The sequence below is a fragment of the Zingiber officinale genome, chromosome 11B, assembly GCF_018446385.1.
Source record: "Zingiber officinale cultivar Zhangliang chromosome 11B, Zo_v1.1, whole genome shotgun sequence".
NCBI lineage: Eukaryota > Viridiplantae > Streptophyta > Magnoliopsida > Zingiberales > Zingiberaceae > Zingiber > Zingiber officinale.
In genome coordinates this window covers 31,085,759-31,111,581 of record NC_056007.1, presented here as the reverse complement: position 1 = coordinate 31,111,581, position 25,823 = coordinate 31,085,759, and the positions used below count along the sequence as shown (strand labels likewise).

Genomic DNA, 25,823 nt, shown 5'->3' with positions numbered 1-25,823 from the left:
TGACAGCAAAGACTCGCCTCTGCCCGACTCTTCTCCTCTTCATCGTCTTCATCGCGCCGGCCACCACAACCGACGTTGCTGTGCCCTAGCCCTCTCCACATCGCCTAACTTTCTATGCCCCTGCGCACCACTGCCGATCCAGCCACCGATTTCTCTCCTCTCCCGAGCGTCGACTAGCCGGCCGAATTCCTCTGCCCTAGATATGTTCCGCGTGGCCTTCACTGTTCCCTGCCGACGCTGCCATCTCTCGACCCGAACAGCGTCGGCCTCCTCCACGCTGTGCTCTAGTTTCCAGATGTCGAGTTCTTTCTTCCACTGATCTGGAATAGAGGTAGGGATCTCATTTACAATTTCTATTGTGGAGGGATTAACACTGACTTAGTTTTGATTTGTATGAAAGATTGGGGTTTTTAGTTTACTGAGGTTGATCTTGCTTCAGTTGAGGGTTTTTAAAGGAGGAAGTTGACTTAGTCTAAGTTGTTGTCATTTGGTAAGTTTTGGATAGATAATGTTGCTACTGGATTGTGGTTGTAAAAAAAGTTTATGATTGTTTCCTTGATCCTCTTTTGTCAAGGCAATGCGGAGGTTTCCAACAAGAGTAGTGGTGTTCTTCCGAGGATTCCCAGCAGTTACGATCCCTAGCAGTGGTTGTAAGCAGAGGTAAGGTCAGTGGGTACATTTTCTAGTGATGATTTGTGTATCTCATCTTGGTATTGTGTTGATTGGGTGTTTCCTTTTTGGGATCCGGGCAATGAAGAAGTGTCCGACAAGAGCTGTGGTGTTTCCAGCAGCTGTTACATCCTTCCGGCAGCAAACTTCCTTGGCTGTGGATTAACAGGAGCGGTTGAGAAGTAAGGTAAGGTGAGGGGCATTTGATGCATGCTACAGATCATAGTGAATTTGGATTATTTGATTAGTTGATATATGTGTTGAATTAGGGCTAAATTGGGTAAGTTGCTATGATTGATTATGCTTATTGCAAGTCCTATTAGAATGTATTAGTTAGAATCGATTGAGGAGTTAAATGATCCAATTAGGATTTAAAATTGGATCTAGATTTATGTTAGTTTCTCGAGGAATTGATTTAGCTAATTTATTTATATGTAATTAGCTAAATCTAGATACCATGTATTACAGGACTGATTCGAGACGAGCGTCTTGACGTTGGATTTGACTGGATTGGACCTACTATTGGAGGCAGGTACCTTGACTTATCTTTGATAAAGTCATGTTGATATGTTTAGTAGGTTATAACCTTTAGTAATGATTATGTTCGTCTTTGCTTCGGTTGGTCACTACATGATATGTTACATGCTTGTTTCTCCCCTGTTATGCATTTTATGTTAGTACCCACATGATTGTATAAATGCTCATAGAGGTAGTGACATACCATGCCTTATTGTGCTCAGGACCTAGGTTTTTGTTACCTTATCTGATTTGTGTACCTTTGATTTGGTTCATTGTCCTATGGTACACATTTTATATCTATATATGGATATTGCTATGCTGTTCAGGATATTGCCATGTTTAGTGTCATGCATCATCTCGCATGATTGCATGCTGTGCGATAGTCTTCTCCATTATTGTCAAGCACATCGCCAGTTACATGTATCTGTACACACCACCACTCATGGGTTAGTGGTATATCAGACAGGTGTGTGGCAATTCTGCTGTTTGGTTCCGTTGGTCAGGTGACTCAGCGTGGTAGCCGGCAGACAGTTCTGCTCTATTTGGCTCTGCTAGTTTAGTATAGCAGCGTGGTAGCCGGCAGGCGGTTGGACTTTGTTTGGCTCCGTTGATCCGCTCATGGGTAGTGTGACGTAGCGTGGTAGCTGGCAGAGATTCCTCCCCGTCATCGTGTACCGTGAGATGAGAGCATTGAGCTCCCCCATTTATGATTTGGGGTAGGAGGATAAGTGTACTCCGATAGCATCCCGTCCACTTGGCCACTCATCAGGAGTAGTGACGGCAGAGTGCATGGTTGTCACTGCTCTACCCACTCGGTCTCACCATTGTGTGTGAGATGGCTGACTGGCGTCAGGGGTGACCATGTCATTGGCATCATATGCATTTATGCATTTACTGATTATATTTGCTGCACTTATATGTTGCATTTGGATGGATGCATATGTTTGACATGCATACAAGATTTATGATACTCTCGGTCTGATGACCTGACTATTCTGATAGGAGGCCCTGGTGAGTACAATTCTCTTCAGCCCTTTGCTATTGTGCATTTCCAGCTTTTGTCCAGGAGACTGTAGTCCATAATTATTACTGTCTGTTATAGCTTACTATGCATGTCAACGGGTATCTGCTGAGTTGTTGAACTCACCCCCATGGATACTATTTTTTTTCAGGTACCAGGTTGTTTATGGAGTTGCTTGGAGTATCCTACCTGCCGGTTCCCACGTCACGTCAGAAGATCTGTCTCCGTTTTTTTGTTTATTTGTATTTTGATATATGAATTTGTGTATTTAGCTTTTTGTTCCAGCTTTGTTCATGGAGTGTTGTTCTGTTGTGTGGTGTAAGCTTAGCCAGCTAGCAGTCTTCGTTTATAGTTGTATGTGTTGTCTATTGGATTTCCGCTGTGATTGGTTTTTGTACAGCCGAGTGGGCTGCTAGATTTACATATAATTGTGTGGTTGTATTTTTTGTGGTATCAGCCGAGTAGGCTGCATATAAACTACGTGGTTGTGTGTATATTCCAGACGCCTATGACTGATGTATATTGTGTCTGTAGAAATGTTTCAGATTGTCACCCGTACAGGAGAGGTGCTGCCAAAATTTCTTCGGGCAAGGACTTCCCCGGGGCGTGACACATTGTGATATTCATCAATATAACATGATTTACCAATTCACATCCTCAATTCACATGCATATGTAGGAAGTTGTCAGTTCTCCCCTACAGAGGACAACCGACAAGGGATTTTGATCAACACCATTAGTAATCGAATAGGTATGATTCCTATGAAGTCCGTTAACGAGATCTGCCTGTCACTAGCGTCCCTCGTTCATACAACATAGAAACACATGAACAACTCAACATACATAGAGATTATGGTGATAATTGCATTCAACCATCCCACTTCCTCGTGAGGACCTACTTCACCTTTCAAGATGATACCCTAGACGTTTGTTAGCGGGATCTGCCTGTCACTAGCGTCCCTCAGTCATACAATCTAGGTTATCCCTCTATAGGATCCAAAAGCACATACAAACATCCAATCAAACATGATAATTAAGTCCAAACACAGGAATTCACATAAGATCGAATAGATACAAAGCATAATAACATCATTTGGATAGGAAATTGGCAAATCCATGAGTTCTTACATCAAATCATACCACAACTACTCCCTTAATCCTAAAACAAAGGATATACTCCATGGCACTAAGATAGAGATCCAAAGACATATAGATCGCAAGCATTCAAATCCCAAATTAAAGAGAAAAGAAGAGAAATGTTTATCCAATGACGTTGAGTGATCTTTGGATCCAATCTAGAGCTTTCGGAGTTGATGCGGAGATGAAGATGATCTCGGATCGTCGGATGAAGGTCGAAGAAAGTGAAAATCAGCACCAAGATGGATCTTCTCAAAGGGAGAGCCTTCCTTCCCTAGAAAGAGGGAGAAACTCCCTTTTATAGAGCTGGGCACGGGCACCACACGGCCCATGGCACGACCATGTGGATTCCGCACGGCCTCCTTCTTTCTACTATCTGCTAGGGTGACATGGTTGTGTGGGTCACACTGTCGTGTTCTGCTTTGGCTCTGGATGGGATAAAGGGCTGTGTGAATTCACACGGCCGTGCTCTTCTTCTATTCTGCTTTGGCCACACGGTCGTGTGACCCACACGGTCGAAGTCTTATTGCTTTCTGGAAATGATGCATAGCCGTGTGGATCCACACAACCATGATCTGGATGTTGATGGGGTGACATGGTCATGTGCGTAACACGACCATGTCCTGCTCCTCCTCTGGTGAAGCCACACGATTGTGTGGATTCACATAGCCAATATCGGTTGCCTTCGTTTGCTATCCGGATCAACCACGAACTCCATTTTCTCTTCGAATTTAACTCCTATCAACAGAAAATGCACAAAGAGTATATCTCCGAACAACGAAAAATAATTATGCTGAAAGTAAGACAAGGGGTATAAAAATGCATAGATAAAGTATGCGTAAAGTATGTGAATGTGTGTCAAAACATGCATAAAAGTATATATAATCTACACACATCAAATAATTGCTACAACTATGCAGTAGCTACTATAGTGGTACAGCAACTGCTACAACAATACAATAGTTGCTTCAACAGTATAGTAGCTGCTATAATAGAGTAGGTAACTACTATAACGTGTAGCTATTATTTAGTAGCAGTTATACTTTTAAAAATTAGTACCACGATGATTATTGTATACAATTATAGAAGAGAGAAATGAGAATTTTATTTTAATTTAAGAAGGAAAAGAGATAAATTACTTATGTTAATTTAAAATGAAAGAGAAAAATTATTGAAAAAAAACATAAAAAATAGAAAACACGCTGTCACGGAACATAACGTCTACAGTATGGTGACTAGGTCTTACACTACACACCCCCGTGGGCATTCCACGTGGGTGCCTTAGTGAAGCTGGGCGCCCAATGTGGGTGCAAACGTGCATGCGCCCAATGTGGGTGCAAACGTGGGGTGCCCAGCATATGCTCATCCTAACCTAATCCAACTTCTATTCTACGCCAATCCAACTTCAATTCTACCCTCAAATCTTCTTCATCATCTCTTTACCGCCATGCTATTCATAGCTCCCCCCAAATCATCTCATCACTGCATCCCTAAATGAGAGGAGTGGAGGAGCAACCTCGTACGCACTTTTCCTTCCCTTAGGCGTTCTTGAGGCTTCTGTCAAGGAGACCAACTCCCTCATTATCCTACCTCACGATCATTGCCACTCATTGCACCTGCATTTTTCTTGATGATCTCAGAAACTTCAAAGAACATGCCCAGTATAAGATGACCTAATAAACCCATCTTGATCGTTTCAATGATACATCTATCCTATTTGATACCTGTGATCTCCTATATCTACCAGCATATTTCCTTATCCATATCCTACTGATAGCAATCTTATTTCCATTCATCATATAATTATGGTATATTTAGATATATGATTCTTCTGCCACACCCATTTTAATCTCTCCTTACCATGTCAGATTATAACTAATACAATTGTTAAGAAATGAAATATTAGAGATCTCACAATGGAATTTGCCGATCCAATCTAATGGGATAAAACTTGATAGTTGCTATTGTCACTATGGAATTCAACTGAACAAGCATAGGAAAAGCTCTTGAGAAGCACTATATGCAAGAAGCAGTAACCAATTTAAATAAACTCATTATCTTGATTAACAGGCAGGACCTCAAGCAAATAAGCTAGGCATGCTTAGCAAAATTTTATGCATTAAACAATAAAAACGTGATTCAGAGATACAATAGAGTTAATATGGTATGTCAAACCTGAAAACTAATGTTCTTCACCTTAACACAGACATCCAGTGACGCAGCAGGGCTTAGCACATTTTGGTAAATGACATGCATCTGTACACCTAGAGCAGGACCAGACACATCCACAAGAATACTCTGGGCAGGAGAGTTTGGGAAAGGAACAGCAGGAACTGGAGCATGAAGGCCTAGAGCTACAGCAGCACCATTTTCGAGAGCAGCATGGTAAGAAGCATGAAGGTATCCAGCCACTGCACCATGAGCAACCACAAGGTTTTTGGCAACCCCTAAGTTTCCAGCCACAACATTGTTGATCACAGCATGAACTGGAACATGATGGCTTACAATCACAGCAGAAGGATCGAGCACGCCACAAATTTGAGCATGATGTGTTGCAGTCACAGCAACACGGTTTATCACCGCATGAACAACAGCAGGATGGCCGACATGTTCTCAAGCAGGAACTACTCGAACAATGACATCGTCTTTTGAAGAAACACACATCTGAGCAGCTGCAGCATGTGCCATAACTACTGCACTGAGTTTTTGGGCAACTGCAGCATGTTGGGATGCAACTGCAAGGCTTTTTTAGGCAGCAAGTTCCATTGCAAGTGCAAGGATCTTTTGAGCAGCTGCAGCATGTTGGACAGGTGCTAGGAACTTTTGAGCAAAAGCATGTTTCACCAGAACTGCAAGGAACTTTTGAGCATTTGCTGCAGGAACTGCAGGGAGTTTTTGAGCAGCTGATGCATTTTATGCCACAAATGCAAGGAACTTTAAGGCAAACACAACATGCTCCAATGCAACTACAGATAGACTTTGAACAACTACCGCATGCTTTGCTGCAGCTACAAGTAACTCCTGAACTACTGCAGCAACGTCTGCATGACATATCATGACAACATTGAGAGATTGGACATCCACATTGACAACAGGTGCAAATCTGTGAACAAGAGCAGCTTGGTCTTTGCAGCCCAAGTGCACACCCACTGAAGCAGCAAATCCATGAGAAATCGAAGCACAATTTAGACCTGAGATAGAAAAATAATGAAACTTATTATGAGGTAAAGAAAATGAATAAACAATCTTACAGATGTTATCCTATAAAAATTTTTATCAATATCATAGTAGTAATTTTCGCATCATCCCAGCACTAAATTTGTTGAAAGGCCTTCAGAGTATGATGCTAACAGCTTCGTAGTCTATAGTATATTTTGCAGCTAATTAAAAAAAACATGATATGATCAATTAAAAGATTTAACAACAAGGTAAAAGTCTATCCTACAAGTGGGTCACAAGTAACAGGATCTTAACTAAAACAAAAAGGATCTAACAAATTATACAATTAATCAAATAATTTTGGTGATGTTAGTTTAAAAGCAAGTCTTGCAGTTAGCATGAACGTTTACAGTGAACATGAATGCCACTGAACTTTCTAACATCAATCTTTATTCTAATAGAAAAAGATTTACATGTGGTCACTTTCACATTACATGAATCTTCGAGAAGGCGTATTCATAAAGTACCAAGGTACATTGTCCAGCTGATATCCTCCCTCTAGGTAACATTAGTATTTTTCAGTAGCAACTATCAACAAAATGTGAATTTTCAAAAAACATAGTTTCTTTGATCCTACTATAATTGCCACGGCTTGCTTATGATTCTCACTGATAGTAATACAAAGAACAAATAAAATAAAGAAATATCCAATATAAAATATTGATGCCTCAACAGTTAACAAGAAGCCATAGTAACTTAAACTATCTATTAACATAGGAGAAGATCAATCTTTCCCTTTGCAAACTAACTTAGGTTTATTCTCAGCTGCTTGGGTTAACATAGGCAACCTATGATTGGGAGTTGTAAACTAACAGCATATATTAATTGCATGAAGAACTGATAAATGTCAAAAGAACTGAGAAAGTACCCAAGCCATCTCCACAAGCAACAAGATCTGTGAATCTTCGTATTTCTAGTTGACAGAAAAGCATGGATGTTATGAATTTTTACATAAAATGTAAGTATATAACAGGGGAAATGGAAGAATCATACATAGGCACCATGGGATCAGGTTTTGTCCCTACAAACTCGTTGACCCTGAAACGCATGATATATACAAGTTAGGACTCCGGTCAACAAATGTTACAGAATATTTAAACAATGCAATTGTACAAATGCAAGGTAAGAAGCCATTTTAAGCCATGTAAACTAACAGACCATAAAAATATATCAATACCAGTACCTGTTTTTCAGGGTGATATTCTGTCATGATCAAAAGAAAGCTAGAAACTTCACAATTGTTTTCTGTCAACCATCCCGTAAGTTTAATAAAGAAAAGAAAATTTAGGCCAGGCTATATAGGAATTGGGGAATCGGGCCTGAACCCAGACTAGAAAAAACAGCCACAGGGAAATAGATTTTAAAGGAGATACCATATGCCACAAACGGGTTACAAACTCTTCACTCAAATATCTTTAAGCTATAAAATCAGAGAGGAATAAGTTTATGATTTCAAGTATAGAAAGATGAAGATGGTAAATCTATACATTCTCAAAGATTTTACAGGATGTGTATCTATGGGTAACCTACATTGTTGCTTTCTCAATCACAGATGGGAAAAAACAGAGCAATGTGGAAGACAAAATAAGTAGATCATACTCTTTGCAGCATCTGGACACAGGTTGACTTCCTTCAAGAGATTGTAATTCCTCCTGTTTGAATAAAAAACAAAACAATAGAATTGTGCCGGACAAAGATCAAACAGACAGCACAACAAAAATAACCACCAACTATAGTTTGCAGGTTCATGCTGTAAGAGTAACAATAACATCAAAACTATACAGTAAGCATATGGTTAGAAATCGGTAGATCTTCAGCTGTAATGTTGATATTACAAAATCTAGGAACTGAAATACATATAATGTAGTCGTAATTTGGAGGGCTTTTTTTTTTTTTTAAAAAAACACCATTCAACAAAAAGAAAAAAAAAAAAGGAAAAAGGCAACTAAACGGATATAACATCTATAGGTTGCATTCTGGTTTACAGGCTGCAACATCAAGTTCCCGGAGAACATTTGTCGGAAGCCTAATCAGGTATGCACCGAAGAAAAAAAAATGTCACCAAGCACAGTCCCCCAAATAGTTTAGGCTGAAGACATGTGGATCCGTTTCAGAAGCCACCTCAGCAACTTTTCCTATTAAAAAAATCTTCTTTTTCGTTTCGTATTGGCTTAATGCCCGTCTTGCTTGACAAAATCGAAAATTTTTGGCATCCATTCAATTGGATAAGACTTTTTTTCCCTCAGTTTTGTGTGTAGGTAGACAAGCCCCTTCTCTTTACCTATTTTGCTTATCAATTTCCAATTCTCAAATCAAATGGTAGGAAAAGAAGCGTCCAAGAATCCAAAAGAAGAAAAACTAAACCACCAAGGGTTCCACAAATTAGTCAACAGAAGCCTCCCAGCAACAAAAAAGATGAATGATTTGCTAGAATTACCTCAATAAAGCCGATCTCGCGGTTCAAGATCTGGAGTTGGAGCTGCAGCCTCCGTCGGCCACAGAGGTCTGGGTACCTGGGCGGCGACTTGGGGGAAGGTGCGACCACCACCACCGGCGGCGGCACGGTCGGCTCCATGGTGACGCGATGCAGATCCGCAGCGCTGGAAATGGCCTCGCCCGAAAAGGCGTGCGCGCATTAGTAGTAGCTAGCCATAGGAATGGGAATGGGAATGGGAATGGGATCGCGACGCAAGCAGGGGAGACACTGCCTGCGCGCGCTGCAGGTGGGGCATAGCGTGGTACGCGGCGGAGGACGGGAATCCGAGAGACGGTGAAGGGTCGCTTAGCGTCACCGGCGCAGCACCCGAAGCGCGATCCGTGGGCGTGGGCGTGGAAATAATAGCGTCGCTGACACCAGCAGCTGCTCTGCTGCTACAGCAGCAGTTGCCAAACCAGGCGTCTTCTTTTTTTTGCTTTTTTTTTTCTCGATCAATAAATCCATCGATCATTCTTGTAGTTGGATCACTGACACCGCTGCAACCCACAATTTCTACCCCGATTTTGATCGCAGTACGGCGGCAGCGTGTGGTGATGAGCAAAAGCCTGCAAGCGTGGCACTCTTCGGAGTGCTCATACGTCGTGTTCGGTGGCGTTGCCATTGACGCCATTGGCAGCAGAGCGAGAAGCAAGGAGGAGGGAAGAAACAGGAATTTGAAAAAAAAAACAAAAAAAAAAAGAACGTAGCGCCGTACTGCTCACCGCACGTGACATCCACACACTGTGGGGGCCGCAAGGCTCATCACTGACTCATCTCTTCCCCCACCTCCATCCTCCGCATTCATTTCTTATTCCTCCTTCACTGAAAATTATCCTTACAATTATTTTCAATTAATACATAACTGATTAATTAAAATAGAGATGTTTCCCGAGATTTATTCAAGCGCCTGAATTATCAATAAATAAAATTAAAAAATAAATAAAATAAAATAAAAAATATGAAAGTCCACCACTGACATAACTTTCTTTACAATTTCCAAGTAGTCTACTCTAAAGAGCTTAACCTACAAATACGATTTTTTTTCTTATTTCTTTTTTATGTTTATAGCATATAAATCAAAACTAATTTTGGATGCTTCCGGAACCAGATTTCCTCGGTATCCTTGCATTGAGACCCAACTAGCCAGGTATATTATCGAGTAAAAACGTCTTAGTTTAAGATGTAATGGTAAGGGATGGGATGGGATGAACTCCTTGAATAATAAAAATTTAAATTTTATTTATGACATATTACAGATGAGGAATTAACAAAAATTTATGAAGCGTCCCTCAAGATCAAGATCTGTTTTTAAATTTATTTTGATATACAATAAAAAATGGGATCGAATTTGAAGAAAGTTTCTTCAAAATTAATAGAATCATCTAAATTGAATATCTAAATTAAAAAATCTCTATAATTTTAAAGAAAATAAATAAATAATATCGAAATCTGTTTCGTCTACCCGAAATGGAAGCAGGTGACGCGTTAATGTCTCTCTTCCTCTCAAAGCATTTCGCCATCGCCACCCACGAGGGACGATGACCGGCAGCGCCGGCAGCCGGCAGCCGGCAGCGGCAGCGAATCGATCGACTTGGGAGCGCGGCCCGCTCTCCAACGTAGCCTCGGGATGCCCGCGCCACCGTGGGCCCCGCCGAGGACTATATGTGGGCCAGGTCGGCCTGACCTCCGTGGGTGTGCCTCGGGAGTGGGTAAATGAGTGAGATCGGAAGCGAAGAACAAGCGGCAACGTGTGATGAGATGTCGGGAAACGTGCACCGCATAGGGTTTTAGGCGCGCCGAGGTACGACATGTGTCTTATCGGCGCGTGGCCTGTCGGTGAGTTGTGTTCGTGTTCTTATTCTACTAGTGGAAAGGTTTTGACTCGATAATCGCCCTACGACGTGGGTTTTATTGGGAGGCGATCGAGGTGGAGTTCCAATTCTGGCGAGTGCACCAATCGGAGGAGTTGGATTCTGATGGCTGGAGGACGAGGTTACAGGATTCGCCCTAGTAATTAAACTAATGAGCCCTTAAAACCTTTACAAGACTTTACTATGGAATTGCCTATTTGTGTTATTTTATCCTCGAGAGGACGTCCGCACGTTATCAAAAGTGTTCATGCTTACGTTTCTCCAAATTGTTTAAGCTAAATATTTTAGTAAGACTTGGTGCATTGAAGTCCACGAAGCAAAGTCACCGATTCTCGTATTAAAAAAAATTCATTATATTGATTTTAATACTTTTCATAGTTTGACAACATCATCTATTATTTATAAAAATAATTAATAAAATCCTAATTATTCTATTAAAATTTAATATATTTTTTAGAAAATAAAATAATTTTAAAACTTACAACAAATTATATAAATTAATGACTTAGATACTTTTTAATAAAATTAAATTATGAATTATATTATTTTCCTTAATTGAAAAGAATTTGACTCGCTTGAGAAAGTGAAGATGCTATGAAGTGGAGATGCCTTTTTAATTGTCATTTTTATGCTACTGTGTTCCTTTTTTATATATATTATTCTCCTCCATTTAGGAGAATATGACTCCTTGTGAGTTATTGAATCTTCATATTGGATTATCCTTTTTTAGTGCAAGGAACAATTGCTTTGATAACTCGAAGTTAATAGGATGAGAAGGTTGTGTCACCGTTGGGAGTATAAAGGGAGATACTAACGGTACGTGACCTATAAGCAATTCAACAAATAAAGAAAAATGCTTGAATGTCCCTGATAGGATAGTAAGCTTTCAATATTAAAAATTGAATTAATATTTAAATAAGTAGGCAAATTAACAATATATGCATTAGTATTAATTTTTCTTATAATTTGAAAAGAACCGTGCTCATGATTTTGTTTTTTTTTAAGGAGCTTTTAGGAAAGTACTTGGGGTGACCACATAGTCTCATACATTAATTTTACAATGTGAAATTTAAAAGGCTCATTAATCGGTACAACCTTTCTCCTTCAATTACATGGATCTCTACTATTGAGCTTAGTAAAACTCCCTACTGATTTAGATAAATAAGAAATGGTAAGTAAGACAGATAGACTTACAAGTTATTGAGCTTTTGACCCATACATGATTTTGAATGTACTATAACTGGTAGATTAGCGGATCTGAGTTGTTGTGAGCAAATCTAGCAAGTGGAAGGTTCGCTAAAAAAACCCCTTGATTTAGGGATGAAAAATTTTCATCCTAAATTTACAATAAAACAATAAATCGTTGCTAATTAGTAATGAATTTTACAACGAAATAGTTCTATAACACCCGTAAATTTTCTTTCCTACAAAAAGTAAAAAAAAAAGAAATAAAAAATATATACATAATGGAAGGTTCGCTAAAAAAACCCTTGATTTAGGGATGAAAAATTGTCATCCTAAATTTGCAATAAATTTTGCAACAAAACAATAAATCGTTGCTAATTAGTAATGAATTTTGCAACGAAATAATTCTGTAACACCCGTAAACTTCCTTTCCTCCAAAGGAGCAAAAAAAAAAATAGAAGAAGAGAAAAGAAATAAAAAATATATACATAAATGACCCGGGCTGGAATTTGAATCCTACACCCTTAATTTAAGATTGATTTAAGTAGCCATTAGGGTAGTGGTAAAGCAACACACTAAAAATATGAAACTATTCATTATATGTTGACTATGGGTGAAGAGATGCTTCAATTTCCACTTAGTATAAAAGGGGAAGGGAAGAGAAGAAAACCTAACTTTTCATTTCCTCTTCTCCTCCCTAGCCGAAATCTCCTTTTCCCTCTTCTTAGTTTTCGGCCAAGAACCCTAGGGTTCCGAGGTTCTAAGTTCTTCAAGAGGAGAATCTAAGAGAAGAGTTTTCACAAGGATTAGTACGCGCAAGAAGGGTGACTTGGAGATTTAGGTGTTAGCAATTCGAGCAGCAAAAACCGTTTTTTGCATTACGGAAACCCCGAATGCTAGCCACGGATCCATGCGAAAAATTAATAAAATTATTATACTTATTTCCTACTCTAGATCGATCTACTTTAGATCTACATAGTAAGTGTTATACCTTTGAAGCGAAGCCCTTCGCAAATCCCTCTCGTCCAAGGTCCTTCGGATCTCGAGTGTGTTCAAGCGTACACACCTCTAGTAGTATCCACACGAACAAGAAGTGTTCTCTAACACTCAAGGATGGAGAAGAGAGCACCACAAGTGTGCTAGCACTCCCTAGAGCTCTCGGGTGGGATTGGAAGAAAGGTAGGAGAAAAGAGAAAGATATAATCTCAAACGCTCCTCTTATTTTTCTATGTGACTATCACTCTACCTTTATTCTTGGATAAACTCACTAACTTTCTTGTCTTGCTTGGAGCTCTCGACCAAGAGAGGAGAAGGAGCAAGGAAGAAGTAAGTAAGATGATACAAAATGAATGAATTAATTCAATGTCTATGAATCTTCCATCCATATGGTCGGTCACACAAGGAATGCAATTAATTGCATTCAATGAATCTTAATGCATTCATTTGGGCGGCCAATGAAACTTCCATTCATGTGGCTAGCCACACTAGGAATGCAATTAATTGCATTCAATGAATCTTAATGCATTCATTTGGGCGGCCAATGAAACTTCCATTCATGTGGCTAGCCACACTAGGAATGCAATTAATTGCATTCAATGAATCTTAATGCATTCATTTGGACGGCCAATGAATCTTCCATTCATATGGCCGGCCACACTAGGAATCTTGCTCTCCCTTGATGATTTGGCAAGGATGTGTTGGCTAGCCATGCCATGTAGGATAAGTTATCCTTCATGAGGTGGCATCAAGTCAAACTTGATATTTCCACTTCCATATGGTCAAGTCAAACTTGATCACTCATCTTCCTTGGTGAGTTAAATCCAACCTAATTGAGTCTAACTCAAAAAGCCTAAATTAGATTACTCTTAATCTAATTTTTGATTCATCACATGAACTTAATTCAATTGGTTCATCATATGAACCTAATCTCCATTCACTTGTTCTTTGTGTGTGACTCAATAGGTTCTTACAACGTTGGCAATGTTTCTAAATCTTATTTAGAAACATAAGCAATGAGCGGCATCTAGCAATACATCATTGCTACCCAAGTTGCAAGAATGTTGAGATTCAACATTACCTTCGTGACTACTAATTATGACTCTCACAATATGTGACAATGTCCTTCTATCCACGATATCTAGATTAATCAAATGAGGCATAGACCGTGTCATCCTCGAATCAATCTATGTCTTGAACTCCAAGTTGACTCACTCTAATCAAATGAGCTCAATATCTCATATCGACTCATTTGGGCATGGTCATGTACTTAGTGGTCTCACTCTATCAAGAACCAAGATATCACTCCCGTCATATAGGAGGGATAGATCTCATCTACATCACTCACATCCCTCCGCATAATTTATTACATACCCAGTAATCGCCTTTATAATCCACCCAGTTATGAGTGACGTTTGACGAAGCCAAAGTATGTAACTCTTTATGTAGGGAACCATGGTGACTTCAGGTCCAAGGACTAATAGTTATACTAATAGCCACATGAGAAAGTATATGACACTCATATAACGATCCATGATACTTTCTCATGGCGGGTCATTCAGTATACATTCTCCAATGCATACCCATGTGTCAACTTGATATCTCCATATCCAATGCTTTTGAGATCAAGTCATCGAGTTGACCTACATGCTAGTCTCGTCGCATTAACATTGTTCCTGAATGTTAATACTTGACCAGGAATGATTAAGAGTAGTGTTCTTTATACCATCTCACTATCGATTCAACCAATCGATTGATATAGATAAGAACCTTTTACTCAAGGACGTTATTATACTTAGTTATTTACCACCAATACAAGTAAGTATAATAACCAAAAACAAATGTCTTTATATATATAAGAATATGATACAATGAGTGCATACAACAATCATCATATGATTGGCTCTAGGGCTCTAACCAACAATCTCCCACTAGCATTAGTGCCAATCAGTGTAGGCTCTAAGGCCCAATGACCTAGTGTGACCATCATGCTTTCTCTATGCCAAAGCCTTGGTCAAGGGATCTGCGACGTTAGCTTCTATGGGTACTCTACAAATATTTACATCTCCTCTATCGATGATCTCTTGAATGAGATGGAAGCGCTGTAGTATGTGTTTCGTCCGCTGGTGTGAGCGAGGTTCCTTAGCCTGCGCAATTGCTCCATTGTTGTCACAATAGAGCTCAATAGGATCTGCTATGCTAGGAACCGCCCCAAGCTCAGTAATGAACTTGCGGATCCAAACTGCCTCCTTTGCTGCTTCTGATGTAGCAATATACTCGGCCTCTGTTGTAGAATCAGCGACTGTGTCCTGCTTCGAACTCTTCCAGCTCACAGCACCACCATTTATGCAAAACACAAGCCCAGACTGCTATCGATAATCATCCTGGTCAGTTTGGAAGCTAGCATCACTGTAACCCTTTACATCTAGCTCATCATCGCCTCCATATATCAAGAAATATTCTTTAGTCCTTCTCAAGTACTTAAGAATATTCTTGACTGCTATCCAGTGACTTTCACCTGGATCTGACTGGTATCTACTTGTCATGCTCAAAGCATACGAGACATCAGGACGAGTACATAGCATGGCGTACATGATAGATCCTATGGCCGAAGCATAAGGGATCTGATCCATGCGGTCTCTCTCTTCTCTAGAAGAGGGACCTTGAGTCTTCGAAAGACTCACACCATGTGACATCGGCAGAAATCCCTTCTTGGAATTCTACATGGCAAACCGTAGGAATACCTTGTCAATATATGTACTCTGACTTAGGCCAAGCAACCTCTTAGATCTATCTCTATAGATCTGTATGCCTAGAATGCGGGATGCTTCACCTAAGTCCTTCATTGAGAAACAAGTCCCTATCCAAGTCTTGACAGACTGCAGCAAAAGGATGTCTTTCCCAATAAGTAGTATGTCATCCACATACAATATAAGGAAGACAACTGTGCTCCCAACAACCTTATTGTAGACACAAGGTTCATCTTCATTCTTGACGAAACCAAACTGTTTGATTGCATCATCGAATCGAAGATTTTAGCTCCGAGAAGCTTACTTTAGTCCATAAATGGACCTATTCAGCTTGCATACTCTGCTAGTATGTTGTGGATCTACAAAACCCTCAGGTTGTGTCATGTACACATCCTCGAGCAGGTTTCCATTCAGAAATGCGGTTTTGACATCCATCTGTCAGATCTCATAATCGTGGTATGCTGCAATAGCAAGCAAGATCCGAATGGACTTAAACATCGCTACTGGAGAAAATGTTTATCATAGTCAATACCATGAATTTGCTTGAAACCTTTAGCTACCAAGCGACCCTTATAGATAAGTCCATCCATGTCAGTCTTTCTCTTAAAGACCCACTTACACTCTATGAGTTTGACACCCTCAGGTGGATCAACCAAAGTTCATACTTGGTTGGTGTACATGGATTCCATCTCGGATCTCATGGCCTCTAGGTATTTCTCATAATCTGGTCTCATCACAGCTTCCTGATAGGTGGTAGGCTCATTCTCAATGAGCATAGCGTCATCAGGGTCAGACAAGAGAAATGAGTATCTCTCAGGTTGACGACATACCCTATCAGATCTGCGAAGAGGTATGTCTACTTGAACTGGTTGTTGCTCAACTCCTTGTGCAACAATCTCATCATCCACAACTCTTTGTGGTTCCAGTTTAACTTCCATCAAGGTCTCGGTGCTATGGTCCATATCTTGAACTTCTTCAAGATTGAACGTCCTCCCACTAGTTTTTCTAGAAACAAAATCCCTTTCTAGAAAAACCCAGTCTTAGCCACAAACACTTTGTGCTAACTGGGAATATAGAAGTAATATCCCTTCATTTCCTTGGGATATCCTATAAAATAGCACTTATCGAATTTGGGTCCCAATTTTTCGGAGACTTGACGTCAAATGTAAGCCTCACAACCCCAAATCCTCATAAAAGACATCTTAGGATTTCTCCCAGTCCATATCGTATATAGTGTCTTTATCACAGCTTTAGATGGAACACGGTTAAGTGTAAAGGTTGCTGTGTCTAGAGCATATCCCCAAAAGGATATAGGAAGATCTGTGTGACTCATCATAGATCGAACCATATCTAATAGGGTATGATTCCTTCTTTCGGATACACCATTCCACTGTGGTGTTCCAGGAGGAGTGAGTTGGGATAGAATCCCACACTTAGCTAGATAGTCATGAAACTCATGGCTAAGGTATTCACCACCTCGATCTGATCGAAGTATCTTGATACTCTTGTCAAGCTGGTTTTGTACTTCATTCTTGAATTCCTTGAACTTTTCAAAGGATTCTGATTTATGTGTCATCAGATACACATAATCATATCTATTGAAGTCATTAGTAAATGTAATGAAGTACCTATAACTACCTCTGATAGCGACATTGAAAGGGCCACATACATCACTATGTATAAGTCCTAATAAGTCTGTCGCTCTTTTGCTATGTCTATTAAAGGGAGTTTTAGTCATCTTGCCCAGTAGGCATGACTCACATATCTCATATGATTCAAAATCAAATGAGTCCAGTAAACCATCTTTATGGAGCTGGGATAAGTGACTCTTATTTATGTGACCTAAGCGACAGTGCCAGAGATAGGTTTGGTTCATGTCATTTGACTTGAACCTTTTGGTTCTTATGTTATAGATAGGGTTTTCCAAGTCTAGAATATAGAGTCCGTTCATCAGAGGTGCACTACAATAGAACATATCATTTAAATAAACTGAACAACATTTATTCTTTATCATAAATGAAAAACCTTTCTTGTCTAAACAAGAAACTGAAATGATGTTATTAGTTAAAGTAGACACATAATAACATTTATCTAATTCTAGTACAAGCCCAGAGGGCAGAGATAGAAAATAAGTCCTTACAGCAACAGCAGCAGCCCGTGCTCCATTGCCTACTCGTAGGTCCAACTCGCCCTTTGTCAATGCCCTGCTATTTCTCACCGCCTGCACATTAGTACAAATGTGAGTAGCACATCCAGTATCCAATACCCATTATGTAGAAATAGATAGATTGACTTCTATAAAATACATACTTGAAGTAGAAGTCTCAATTCTCTTCTTCTTAAGATCTTCCAGGTATACTTTGCAAAAAAAAAAAAAAGAAATAGAAGAAGAGAAAAGAAATAAAATATATATACATAAATGACCCGGGCTGGAATTTGAACTCTACACCCTTAATTTAAGATAGATTTAAGTAGCCATTAGGGTAGTGGTAAAGCAACACACTAAAAATATGAAACTATTCATTATATGTTGACTATGGATGAAGAGATGCTTCAATTTCCACTTAATATAAAAGGGGAAGGGAAGAGAAGAAAACCTAACTTTTCATTTCCTCTTCTCCTCCCTAGCCGAAATCTCCTCTTCCCTCTTCTTAGTTTTTGGCCAAGAACCCTAGGGTTCCGAGGTTCTAAGTTCTTCAAGAGGAGAATCTAAGAGGAGAGTTTTCACACAAATAAGTACGCACAGGAAGGGTGACTTGGAGATTTAGGCGTACAAGAGAGGATTGTCTTCCCTACGCCCTATAATAGTAAGATCTAGTGAAAGGATGTAAGTACTACTCACCTATAGTATGAGTTACTTCGCTGATACATGTTGTGAAATGTTTTTATGTATATTAAAGAAGATACAAGTTGTTGATATGTTTTTATGTATGTTAAGAAGATACAAGTTATGATATGTAAGATGTCCTTTGAAGTTTTGGGATTAAGGGCATGTTTAGAGGATTTTGAATTTCTTCCCATTTAGTTTTGGGGGTAAGAAGCATATTCAAGTGCCCTAAAGTGCTTCCCTATAAGTTGTGGAGGATTCAGCACACATAAGATGCTTGTTTAAATGACAAGTAAGTGCAAGTATACGAACGCAATATGTAAAAGAAAGTATTTTACTTTAAAGTGGCATGTACTGGACACAAGGTCCATGGGTGGGCTCCTAGATCGCCCCTAGGCCCCTAGATCGCCTAGTAGTACCTTAATAGGTTTGGGATTAGCTACCTTGGGTCTTATTAAGGATGTGCACAAAGTGGTATAATGCCGGGCCCAAGCAAATTTATTATTATTTTCACTTGTTATGTAATATAAAATTTTCAAACATCGTTAATTATCTTAGTAGAAGCCTTCTTAAGTTTGAGAACTTGAGTTATGAAGTGTAGCATGGATGAACTCTATAGTATGGCAAGATTTATGTTTCCATTACATGTTTACCTTGCTAGAATGGTTTTAAGTTGATGTTTTGCATGATAAACCTATCTAAAAATGCATGTCGTGTACAGATTTCCGAATTATGCATTTTAGCGTGAAGTATGGTCAAGTGTGAGTTTTGTGTTTTCCCCAAGCAGTTTTGAAAGCATGTTGATTCTTTTATGCTTGTTTTGTGAGAAGATGGTACTTACTAAGCATTCGCTTATAGATTTGCATTTTCTTTTGCTGTAGATAAGGGTAAAGGAAAGCTCGAGTAGGAGGAGGCAGCAGGAGTAGTGTTTTATGTGTGTGTGACCCTCACACGATCGTGCATTGCCAAGGTGACATGGCTGGTCATCGATACACGGCCAGGTCTTGCTCCTTCTCGGGCAAGGCTACAAGGCCGGTCAGGGCCACATGACCCAGACACGCTCGAAGCTCTAGACTCCCTTCCAGCTCTGCTTAGCTCCAAGTCACGTCCTATCAGTCGGAACAAGTTTATAGTAGATCTCTAAACTGAGCAGTATATAATAAGTAAGAATGTCAAAATTTAGATATGAAAAGAGTAACACCTGTCTTGTAAGGTAAGGATAGAAGGGTGGGTGGTTACAGTTTGGTATCAGAGCAAGTTCCATCCTTCCGCCACACACATCAAGCATTGATCCTACAGCTTCCAAGTAAGAAAGTACCTTCTCACAACTTTTATACATTCTATTTCTGTTATGATTAGAACTGTTAGTAAGACTAAGCATGCTTATACATGAAAGTATTAAGGGCAACAAGTAAGAATGATGATGGGCTGACGTTGTTAACGTTCCGCAAGTGTACGAAAATGTCGTAAGTAATAATAAAAGATATCGTATCCACAGGGACTGGAATAAACACCAAAGATGTCTCAATTAGAATTAGCCAAACAACTATTCAATTGGTTTTCAAAAGGCTAAGTATGACTATGAAATATAAACAAGAAATGAAAGAATAAGAAACAAGAATAAGGGTGACGATAAAGGAAATGTTTTAGGAGTTTTGGTTTCTTTGTAAGGATTGTTCCATGTAAATGATCTATCAAATCTTATTCCTCAATTGTCCATCATTTGTAGAAGGTTGCTGGTTCTCTCTTACAATAGACAACCGACCTAGGATTGAAATCTATACCTAAATGTGATCAATTAGGAATGAACCTATGTTGTCCTTACACGGGCTTACCTGTCACGTGCGTCCCTTGGATAATCAACATACGAATTCATCACTCATCAACTGCATCAAGATATAAAGATTAATGCACACAATCTATCCTACCTCCTTGAATTATCCTATTTCACCCTCAAGATCGTTCCTCAATCGTCCTTACACGGGCATGTTCCTGTCACGAACGTCGCTCAAAAAATTGAATGAGATACAATCTCTACAAGATCCACAAGATATCCAAACATCCAATCAAACATGGTAATTAAGCCCTAATCACAACAATCCATACAAGATAGAATGAATACAAATAGGGCAAAATCATAGAAATAGAAAATTGACACATCTACAAGAGTTTTACATCAAATCATCCTTACAATTACTCACTCAATCATAGAACAAGAAATTTACTCCATAAAAAAAAGGAAAGAAACCTGAAGAAAATAAGATTACAAGCATTCTTAATCCCCTCAAATCCAAGAAAAGAGAGAAAGAAAACTTATCTATAAAGAAGAACGTCTTCGGATCTAATCCTTACTTTTCCGGAGTTGATTCGGTGAATATCCGCCCTTAGATCATCGGAAATCCCTCCAAGATTAGCAAGGAACGCCCCAAATCTTGTTTCCCCCCAAAAGGGAGAAGATCCCCTTTCAAATGAGGAAGAACCCCTTATATAGAGGGGGAAGTTCGAGCGCTACACGACCCCAAGACCTGGCCGTGTGTGGGACACGGCCTGGTTCACTCCCTTCTCTGCCTGTCTCACACGGCCGTGTAGTGCACATGGCCATGAAATGCTCTACCTCTACCATCCTTGTACGGCCGTGTAGATCTACACGGCCTGCACTGCCTCCTATTCTGGTACTCCTTCACGGTCGTGTCTGGGACATGGCCATGTTCTTCTCCTGCTCTGTCAAGGTTACACGGCCGTGTGGATTCACATGACCATGTCATTATTTTCCTATGGAAACATTACACAGCCGTGTGGCTCACACAGCCATGGGTCATGTAGCTCACACGGCCATGTGGAGCTCACATCCCCTTGTATGGCCCTTGCACACCCCTTGTCATGGACCTTGTCATAGCTCTAAATGGCAATGTTTCATTTCAACATATTTTAGACCATCAAGATGGGGTTTTCTCTAGTTTAAATCTTCATCAGAGTTGTAGATCTTGAAGTTATCTACAAATTGGTATAAAGAACATCCTAAAACTCCAACCGAGCACAAAGTTATAGCTATTTTACTTTTGGTCTGTAGTGTTGGAAATCTCACATGGCCTGCACACAACCGTGTGATGTTCACACGGCCTCAACACGCCCCCCACATGGCTTTAACAAGGCCATGTGGGTGCCACACGGCCAGAACATGAAGAAAATTTAGTTTTGCATGCCTGTGTCACTCTGGAAGCTCTCGATTTCATTTAAACTCCGTTTTTGCTCCAAATCATGTGCTATCAATCAAAACAAGCAAAGAGTAGATCTCCGAACAAAATATAATGGAAGTATGACATTATAATGAAATAGGGTGCAATAAATATAGATTTTTCTTATGAAGTACAAGTAGATGTGCGTCAAAGTATGTATAAAAGTGTATATAATGTTGGGGCAATTTCTATTATTCAAGTTTGACCAGTTTGACTAAGCTTGAGTTGAGTCAATCTTGAGTCGAGATTTGAGTTTTGATGTTCGACAATATATGGAGATTTCTTGAGCAATCGTCTAGTTGTGGAGATGGTCAAAGGGTTGACCAGGTTGATGAGAATACAAGTCAAGTAGGTCAAGGTTGACAGGAGACTTGACTGAGAAAGTCCTAACTAGAGGTTAGGCGTATGGAAGTCCTAACTGGAGGTTAGGCGTATGGAAGTCCTAACTGGAGGTTAGGTGTATGGAAGTCATAACTGGAGGTTAGGCGTATGGAAATCCTAACTGAAGTTTAGGAAGTAGTAGAAGTCCTAACTAGAGGTTAGGCAAATTGGAAAGTTCTGGTGAGGATCCAGGCAATGGGAAAGTCCTAGTGAGGAGCTAGGCAGGAGAAAATCCTAGTGAGGAGCCAGGCAACTGAAAGTCCAAATGTGATCTTGGCTAAGGAGAAAGTCCTCCTAGTGAGGAGCCAGGCAAGTGGAAAGCCCAAGTGTGATCTTGGCAAAGGTTGTAAGTCCAATCATGTGGTCTTGGCAAAGTAAGTCCTAGTGTGACTTGGCAAGGAGAACTCGATAATTAGGATGAGATCGAAGGAAGCTCCTAAAGGCAAGGCGTGAAGGATGGGAGATATCTGACGGACGCAAGGCTGATGGAGGAGGCTAGAAGGCTAGTTCGGGGTTGGTCAGGTGTGGCCAAATGCTAGGCATAGAGACCCAACAGGTCACGGTTGACCAGGAGTTGGGTTGAATATTTTGGACTTGAGTTTGAGTCAAGTCCAGGCTGGTCAATCGATCGGGTGATCGATTGAATTAACCAGAGTCCAATCGATCAGTGGATCGATTGGAGTGTGCTGCGATTATGGAAAGTCCCAATCGATCGACCGATCGATTGGGTTGTGAAATCGTGAGCACAAAAGCTTTCCTAATCAATCAGGCGATCGATTGGGAGCTGCCAATCGATCGGTCGATCGATTGGGCAGGGGAGTTCTCGCGCGATCGCGAGAACACAGAAAGCTTCTGAATCGATCCACTGATCGATTCAGATGTTCCCAATCGATCGGTCGATCGATTGGGATTCGACCATTGGGCAGGATGTAGGTGATGGACGGTTGCGATGAAGCGGTGCTGACGTGACAATCGATTGGGGATGAATTGGATCAATTGGGAGCACTGTTTAAAGCCTTGGTGGAGCGTTTTCTCCGTAGATCTTTTGCGATCTTTTCTTGCAAGCTCACAACAATTTTTTGGCGATCTTCTCCGAGCTTCTCCACCAGTTCTTGAAGGCTCTTGGGATGTATCCCCAAAGTTCAAAAGGCAACAACAATCAACAAGTAAGTAAGAAAAAGGGTGTATTTCAGTTGTATTTTTGTATCTTCTTCTTGTGTGAGTGTTGTAGTGTTGTGTGTCTTTGTACGAGGCTTCTCCGCCTCCGGCTATGACCGAGAAGGAGTTATTTACTAGTGGAGAGTGCTCAAGTGTGTGAATCCTTGGATTAGTCACCTCTTCTTGAGGTGGACACCAAGTAAATCCGAGTGTTAGCGTTGTGGTTGTTTTTGTATTTGTATTCCGCTACACATCATCAAGACGAAGCAAGCACAAGTGCGCGACGAACCGCTATTCACCTCCCCTCTAGCGGACACAAAGGTCCCAACAATTGGTATTAGAGCAAGGTCGCTCTTCTACGGACTAACCGCCAAGAGAGCAAGAAGCTAGAGGAAGAAGAAGATGGATTTGGAAGGACCAGTCAGATGGGACATCCAGATTCCACCTCCATACGACAAAGAAGAGTTTAGTTAATGGAGGAATCGATTGGAGACTTGGTTCCAAATAGATTGGAACTAATGGATGGTCTTGGAGGACTCGTTTGAAGCTCCTATGGATAAAAAGGGTAAACGCCTCCGACCTCGACATTGGACCAAGGAACAAAAGGAGCAAGCGGAGGTGGATAAGGAGGTAACAAAAGTTTTGTTAAATTTATTACCTTCTAATATCATTGTGAGTGTAGGTGAATGAACAAGTGCATGTGATCTTTGGAAAAAGATCATTTCCTATCATAAAGACCCGCCACAATTCCAAGGAGTAGAGGAGTCCAAGGAGAAGGGCTCATTGGTCCAAGAAAAGAAGGACTAATCCGATGTTGACATAAGGTCAACATTCGAGGAGAAGAAGGAAGAGGAGGAGAAAGAAGAAGATGAGAGATCTTCTACATCTTCAAGTGAGGAAGAGATGGAAGTATCCACATCTTCAAGAGAGGAAGAGGTGGAAGTATCCACATCCTCAAGAGTTGAAGAGGTGGAAGCACCCACATCCTCAAGAGGAGAAGAAGAAGATGATGCTACCTCCACAATTCAAGCTACATCAAATGGAGAATCAAGCATCATCTCTACAAGCAAAGGTATAGAAACTTCAATTGTAAATAACAAAAATCATATCATTTATTTTGAGTGTAGGGAGCATGAGCACTACAAGAGCAAGTGTCTCAAGTTGGCCAAGAAAAGAGTCAAGTAGTACCAAATGGCAAGGAGAAGCCCAAGGAGACAATCCCTATAACAAAGAAGAGTAAGAAACACATTGTATGTTTCTTGTGTAATCAAAATGGACATTATCGAAGTCAATGTCCAAAGGGGAAGAAGTCGGTCAAGGTCAAAGGAGGAAGCACAAGTCTAAGGGGAGCTTCCAAGTTAAAAACCAAGGTATCATTTAATGAACCTATTCCTTTGACACATGATAAAAAGCATGCTAGAAATAACTTTTATCATTTTGATGCTAATTATCATGAGAATAGGAGGCATGATGGCTTTAAGGACAAATATATCCCTCCTCATGCTAGATTTACCACACCTAAGGTTAGGAAGGTATATAACTATTTAGGCAATAACTCTAAGGATTATAGATACATGCCTAAGTATAGAAATTCTCATAGGGGTCAAGAAAAATCCAAACCTATGGATTTAATGACGGAAAACCAAGTCTTGAGGTCAAGACTTGATAAATTAGAGAGGACTCTAGCAAGAATAGAAAATATTCTTAAGGGTCAAAATGAGCAAACTCTAGGGAGAACTGGACAAAAGTTGTAACGCCCCGCCCTTCCTGCTTAAGCTGACGGGGGTTACTTATCTTTTCTTCTTAAAACAGCGAAAGTCTTATCTATAGTATATATTTTTCTTTAAACTTTTCTTTTACTTTTCAAATCATCATCCCTAACTACCTATCATATGAGTCACATAACATGCTTAACATAAATTTAAACCATAATACTAAAGAGCATGATGGAGTGTCATAGAGTCGTAAAAGAACAACATGAATATAATTCTTATTAATTAGAAGCAGGTCTTTCTCTTTAGCCAAGTCACTACTACACACGTCCTTCTTGCCCCCCCCCCCTCCTGCTACTCCCTTAGTACATCCATTCTTTGCCCTTATCTGTGGTACAAGGAAAGTAAGCTGTGAGCACTCAAGACTCAGTAAGATCCTTTTCTACTCACAAAAACCGTATAGCATAAATAAAACTTCAAGGCATAAAGCATAAAGACAACTCATCATATCATATATGGAAGCATCATATCATAACATAATCGTAAGGTATCATGGCATATCCTAATAAAGTCATAAAGTGCATTCTAGCATAACATAATCATAATCATAACATATCATAACATAATCATAGAGTTCATCCTAACATAACATAACATAATCATAAAG

General features: G+C 40.0%; 1 protein-coding gene across 2 annotated transcripts; it reads right to left on the bottom strand.

Moving 5' to 3' along the window:
• Window positions 1–3,407: 3,407 nt before the first annotated feature.
• On the bottom strand, window positions 3,408–9,396 carry LOC122034924 (keratin-associated protein 5-1-like). 2 transcript variants are annotated; one of them, XM_042594280.1, is made up of 6 exons: window positions 9,002–9,273; window positions 8,164–8,216; window positions 7,558–7,602; window positions 7,433–7,477; window positions 5,521–6,536; window positions 3,408–4,083 (listed from the first exon to the last, which is right to left on the bottom strand). In XM_042594280.1, the coding sequence occupies exons 1-5, from the start codon at window positions 9,137–9,139 to the stop codon at window positions 5,543–5,545; spliced, it is 1,275 nt and encodes a 424-aa protein (XP_042450214.1). In that variant the 5' UTR covers window positions 9,140–9,273; the 3' UTR covers window positions 3,408–4,083; window positions 5,521–5,542. The 2 variants fall into 2 exon arrangements, with proteins under 2 accessions (XP_042450214.1, XP_042450213.1); XM_042594279.1 differs by lacking the exon at window positions 3,408–4,083 and having other exon boundaries at window positions 5,447–6,536; window positions 9,002–9,396.
• Window positions 9,397–25,823: the final 16,427 nt, after the last annotated feature.